The 6,000-nt window shown below is 34.7% G+C and overlaps 1 protein-coding gene across 3 annotated transcripts in view; it reads right to left on the bottom strand.

Moving 5' to 3' along the window:
• DGKH (diacylglycerol kinase eta) overlaps window positions 1–6,000 on the bottom strand; it is a 223,850-nt gene that overhangs the window by 46,456 nt on the left and 171,394 nt on the right. For all 3 annotated transcript variants that reach the window (XM_040267184.1, XM_040267185.1, XM_040267186.1), the window contains one exon: window positions 4,356–4,463. In XM_040267184.1, the coding sequence (XP_040123118.1) occupies window positions 4,356–4,463 (108 nt within the window). The remainder of the gene's footprint in view (window positions 1–4,355; window positions 4,464–6,000) is intronic.

Raw genomic sequence — 6,000 nt, 5'->3', positions numbered from 1 at the left:
GCATGAGATGTAGTAAATATCTGTTTATACATAACTCAGGTATCTCAATAAAATGATGCATGTAATTTTAGGAAACTTCAAAATTTCAAAAAGTGATGCAGATTTCATACAGTTAAAGGTAATGAACATGGAAATTGCAATCGAGTTCACTTGATATGTTTTAACTTTTTAGGGCATTTAAGAACATGAAAAGAAATCTCAGAAGATGAAAACACGTGGGCTTACTTTATTTTGATGTTAAATGTATTTTCACAAAATTAACCTAAAAACTTTAAATTTCAGCTCTATTACTTTGTTCCTTTTACTCCCTCTTTTTACTGTATCACACATAATTATGCCTCTGAAAAAATATTCAATGTAAAGTAGTATCATAATTAAAGCTTTTACTGAAAATCTCAGGACACAAATTTGGGAACTTTTTGTTATCAGACTGCCTGGTTTTAAACTGTCTCCTCCACTTATGAATTGTGTAAACTTGTGTCAGTTTCTTCACTGATAAAATTTAGATTAAAATTGTGGGCATTCATATGATAATCTCAATAGATGCAGAAAAAGCCTTTTACAAAATTCAGCACCCATTTATGAGTAAAACTCTTTAAAAAATGGGCACAGAAGGAACCTACCTCAACGTAGTAAAGGCATATATGTTAAGCCCACAGCAAACATTATTCACAATGGTGAGAAACTGAAAGTATCTCCCCTAAGATCAGGAATAAGACAAGGATGTTCATTCTCTCCACTATTATTCAACATAGTTTTGGAAATCCTAGCTACAGGAATCAGAGAACAAAAAGAAATAAAAGGAATCCAGATTGTAAAAGAAAAAGTAAAGCTCTCACCATTTGCAGATGACATGATATTATACATAGAAAACCCTGAAGATATTATCAGAAAATTACTAGAGCTAATCAGTAAATTTAGCAAAGTCACAGGATACAAAATCAATACACAGAAATCACTTGCATTCCTATATACTAACAATGAAAAATCAGAAAGAAAAATTGAGGAATCAATCCCATTCACCAATGCAACAAAAAAAATAAAATGTCTAGGAATAAATCTACCTAAGGAGACAAAAGAACTGTATACATAAAATTGTAAAACACTGATGAAAGAAATCAAAGATGACATAAACAGTTGCAGAGATATTCCACATTCCTGGGTAGGAAGGATCAACATTGTGACGACGACTATACTACCAAATGCAATCTACAGATTCAATGTGATCCCTATCAAATTACCAATGGCATTTTTCACAGAACTAGAACAACAAATTTCACAATTCATATGAAACACAAAAGATCCCAAATAGCCAAAGCAGTCTTTTTTTTGGTGGGGGGGGAACACTTGTTTCTTTTAATTAACTTAAATTCATATTTTAATCCAGAGCTAAGTGATACATTCTCCTTCCTTTATTTATCTCCAGCATTTCATTCTCTCACAGTCTTCCTTTTCATAAGGAGAAAATTTTAAATACACATTATCACACTGGGGAGATCGGGAGATATGCTTAATAGCAGGTATGCTTGCACCCTTCCAGGCAGTGTGCGAATTTCTGTGAATACAAAGATAAGCAAAATCCAAACCCTGCTTCTTGAAAAGCTCACTATTTAGAGAAGCAGATATCTATAACCATTTTATACTCAGTGTAGTTAGTACTGACACTGACTTTTAAATTAAGTGTTGAAACAATTAAGACAAGTAAGTAAGGGAATAGTTAACTTTGCTGAGGATATATTCAAAGATGTCATAGAAATTAATTTGTAACTAATGCATAAATACGAAAGGTGGTTTGCAATAGGACATATGTTGGCCCACTACTGCTCAAGGTTGAGGAAGAAGAATGGAGCTGGAGGAATCAAGCTTCCTGACTTCAGATTACACTACAAAGCTACAGTCATCAAGACAATATGGAACTGGCATAACAACAGAAATATAGACCAATGGCGCAAGATAGAAAGCCTAGAAATAAGCCCATACACCTATGGGTACCTTATTTTTGACAAAGGAGGCAAGAATATACAATGGAGAAAAGACAGCCTCTTCAACAAGTAGTGCTGGGGAAACTGGACAGCTACAGGTAAAAGAATGAAATTAGAACACTTCCTAATACCATACACAAAGATAAAGTCAAAACGGATTAAAGACCTAAATGTGAGACCAGAAACTATAAAACTCCTAGAGGAAAACACAGGCAGAACTCTTGATGACATAAACAAAGCAAGATCCTCCGTGACCCACCTCCTGGAGTAACAGAAATAAAAACAGAAGTAAACAAGTGGGACCTGATTAAACTTAAAAGCTTTTGCACAGCAAAGGAAACTATAAACAAGGTGAAAAGACAAACCTCAGAATGGGAGAAAATAATAGCAAATGAAACAATTGACAAAGGATTAATTTCCAAAATATACAAGCAGTTCATACAACTCCATGCCAGAAAAATAATCTAATCAAAAAGTGAGAAAAAGATTTAAACAAACATCTCACCAAAGAAGACAAACAGATGGCTAACAAACACATGAAAATATGCTCCACATTGCTCATTATTAGAGAAATGCAAGTCAAAATTACAAGCTATCAGCTCACACCAGTCAGAATGGCCATGATCAAAAAGTCTACAAACAAGAAATGTTAGAGATGGTGTGGAGAAGAGGGAACCCTCTTGCACTGTTGGTAGGAGTGTAAATTGGTACAGCCACTATGGAAGACAGTATGGAGATTCCTTTAAAAACTAGGAATAAAACCACCATATGACCCAGCAATCCCAATTCTAGACATATACCAAAGACATATACCTGAGGAAACCAAAACTGAAAAAAACACATGTATCCCTACGTTCATTGCAGCACTATTTACAATACCTAGAACATGGAAGCAGATGTTCTGCAGATGTTAATCGACAGATAAAATGGATAAAGAAGCTGTTTTACATACATGCAATGGAATATTACTCAGCCATAAAAAAGAATGCACTTGAGTCAGTTCTAATGAGGTGGATGAACTTAGAGCCTATTTTACAGAGTGGAGTAAGTCAGAAAGAGAAAGAGAAATATCATATACTAATGCATATATATGGAATCTAGAACGATGGTACTGATGAATTTATTTGCAAGGCAGCAATGGAGAAACAGAGACATAGAAGGGACTTATGGACATGGGGAGAGCGAAGGAGAGGGTGAATGTATGAAGAGAGTAACATGGAAACTTACATTACCATAGGCAAACTAGATAGCCAATGGGAATTTGCTGTATGTCTCAAGGAACTCAAACAGGGGCTCTGTATCAACCTAGAAAAGTGATTGGGAGGAGCTTGGGAGGAGGTTCAAGAGGGAGGGGACATATGTACACCTATGGCTGATTCATATTGCTGTTTGACAGAAAATAATAAAATTCTGTAAAGCAATTATCCTTCAAATAAAAAAATACATTAAAAAATTATTTTTTAAATGTGGGTTATTAAGTTATGAATGTGAAACTCTCAGAACACTGTCTGCCTACCTAGTAGGGGTTCAGGAAACATTACCTTTATTCATCTCAATCAATCTCACTGATTTCTTCTTGAAATATTTAAGAGTGATGATGGGCTGACAAATAACTGGTTGCTAATTTAAATTTCTATACTCCAATAAGATTAGAATATATTCATATTATGAAAATTACAAATATTTTCCAATTTATTTTATACCTTAATCCCTGCCTGCACATTTAAGAGCTCTGAGAAATTGGTTCAGTGAAAGCCATTACATCATAAGCCTCAAATCAAAGGGCCTATCATTCAGCGTATATGACTCTTCAAAGACCATGGTAAACTTTCCAGTTTTATTGTTATATATGCATTAATAAGTGTCATCTCTCATCTTTAGAACAACTACATTTCTTAGGTTGTGTTTTATCTTTTTTTACTAAAGCAGAGTATAAAAACAAAAATAACCATATACCCCAATGGCCAAGTGAGCCCTTTGACATATCTAAAAATTAAAACAGTAATAAAATACAAATTTAGAAAAGCAAAGGTACAGAAAAGTATTTTGGTAGGCAGAATAATATTCCCCTCCCTGCCTTCCAAAATGCCCGTGTCCTCATTCCTGGAACCTGGGAATGTCACCTTGAACGGCAAAAGAGCCTTTGCAGATGTGACTGAATTAGGGACCTTGAGATGGAGAGATTATCCTGGATGACTGGGATGGGCCCAGTGTAATCACAGAGGTCATTATAAGTGGAAGCAGGAGGCAGAAGAGATCAGAGTGATGCAACGTGACAAGGACTCAACCGCCTCCATCAGCTATGGAGATGGAGGGAGGGACCTCATGCCAAGGAATGTGGGCAACTTCTAGACAGAGCAAGAGAATACTTACATCATCTTCTTTAGTTCCACCCCAAAAGTTAGTGCCTCCGGCATAGCTGGGGATGTTCAGCACTGCTATTCCTTGCAGACTGGGGAGAGGAATATACTGCCCGTCACACTGTAAGGTCAAAAGCTGAGAGGTCAGATCAAGAGCAAAACCTCAAGTTTGGAAGACAGTAGAAGACCAAAGACAAAGGACAATGGAGGAAAGAGGTGGTGACGTCAGCTCTCCTGTGAATATATTCCTACACATTATCTTATTTTTTAATTTAAAAAATTTTACAGAGTAAATAATTATTTATTTACAGAAGTTAACCAATACAGAATTGTAAAGTAAAAATTAAAAATAAATAAGTAAATTAAAAAAAATAAACACTTAAAAAAAAATAATAAAAATAAAATAAAATAAAAAAAAAAAAAGAAAAACAAATTGGAAAAAAGCGTTTTATAAACCAACCTCAGTGTTCACTGATGGATAAATGGATTAAAAATGTGATATATATATATATACACATATATATATATCACATATATATACCACATATATATATATAATATGCTATGCTATGCTTAGTTGTTCAGTTGTGTCTGACTCTTTGTGACCCTATGGACTTTATCCCACCAGGCTCCTCTGTCCATGGGATTCTCCAGGCTGGAGTGGGTTGTCATTTCCTTTTCAAGGGGCTCTTCCTGACCCAGGGATCAAAACCCACATCTCCTGTACTAGCAGGCGGATTCTTTACCACTGAGTCACACATGAGTAAGTTCTTGCTGAAGAGAAGGATTTAGCCTTTGTCTTGAAAGCAAGGAGTCTGCAGATGTCATATTTAAAACAGATGCTCTATTTTCACTAATTCTCAAATTAAACTAAAATTTAAAAAATAATTAACATAGTTTTCTAAAAATTCCATTTTAATGCTCAATGCAAGTGATCTTCAACCTTTAGAACAAATGAGAATCTGGTCTGAACCCACTTTTCAAAAATTTTAAGTAACTGTGAATACTTCCTAACACTAAGCTCCACAAGGTGTTTTTAACCTTTCCTTTCCTTTGCATGACAACACAGTCAAAGGCTCACACTGTATCTGGGCACCTAGGGCGGTTCCCGGCACATAGCAGGTGCTCAGTGAGTGTTTGATAAATGAATGAACATAAAGTATTTAGTTGAACAATAAACCTTTTCTGAACTCAACAGAACTAATATTTTTGTGTGCTTTAGAAAAAAGTCATATGAGTCACAAAGGAAATGGAAAAATGGTATCTTCATAAATATAAAAGGAATATTAAAAAAATTTAGAGCAGTCCTTAAAGATTTTATCAATGAATATACTATTTGCAAGCATAATATGGAATAAGATGAAAATGTCAAAAAGCTCCATATACTTTGCTGAATTTAACATATATGCATTAGGAAAATACCCAGGGTAGAGCTTAATATCCATTTGTATAGTCTCAGGGAAAGTGTGAGCAGTACAGATTCAATAAATTAAGGTCACCTGACTCAACTGTTTCTTTCAGATTCAGGAGTGTTATATTTTTTGTATAATCTTCTCTAATCTCATATTTCCACTTGTTCATGATGCTGCAAATGCTTTAAAACTGCAGTTACACTTTTTTTCTGATGTTTGCTTTTCAGCTCCTTTCATTAGGAAATA

The sequence above is a fragment of the Oryx dammah genome, unplaced genomic scaffold (genome assembly GCF_014754425.2).
Source record: "Oryx dammah isolate SB20612 unplaced genomic scaffold, SCBI_Odam_1.1 HiC_scaffold_24, whole genome shotgun sequence".
Classification (NCBI taxonomy): Eukaryota; Metazoa; Chordata; class Mammalia; order Artiodactyla; family Bovidae; genus Oryx; species Oryx dammah.
Note: the sequence above shows the minus strand (reverse complement) of the source record. Positions and strands in the feature narration are given on the sequence as shown.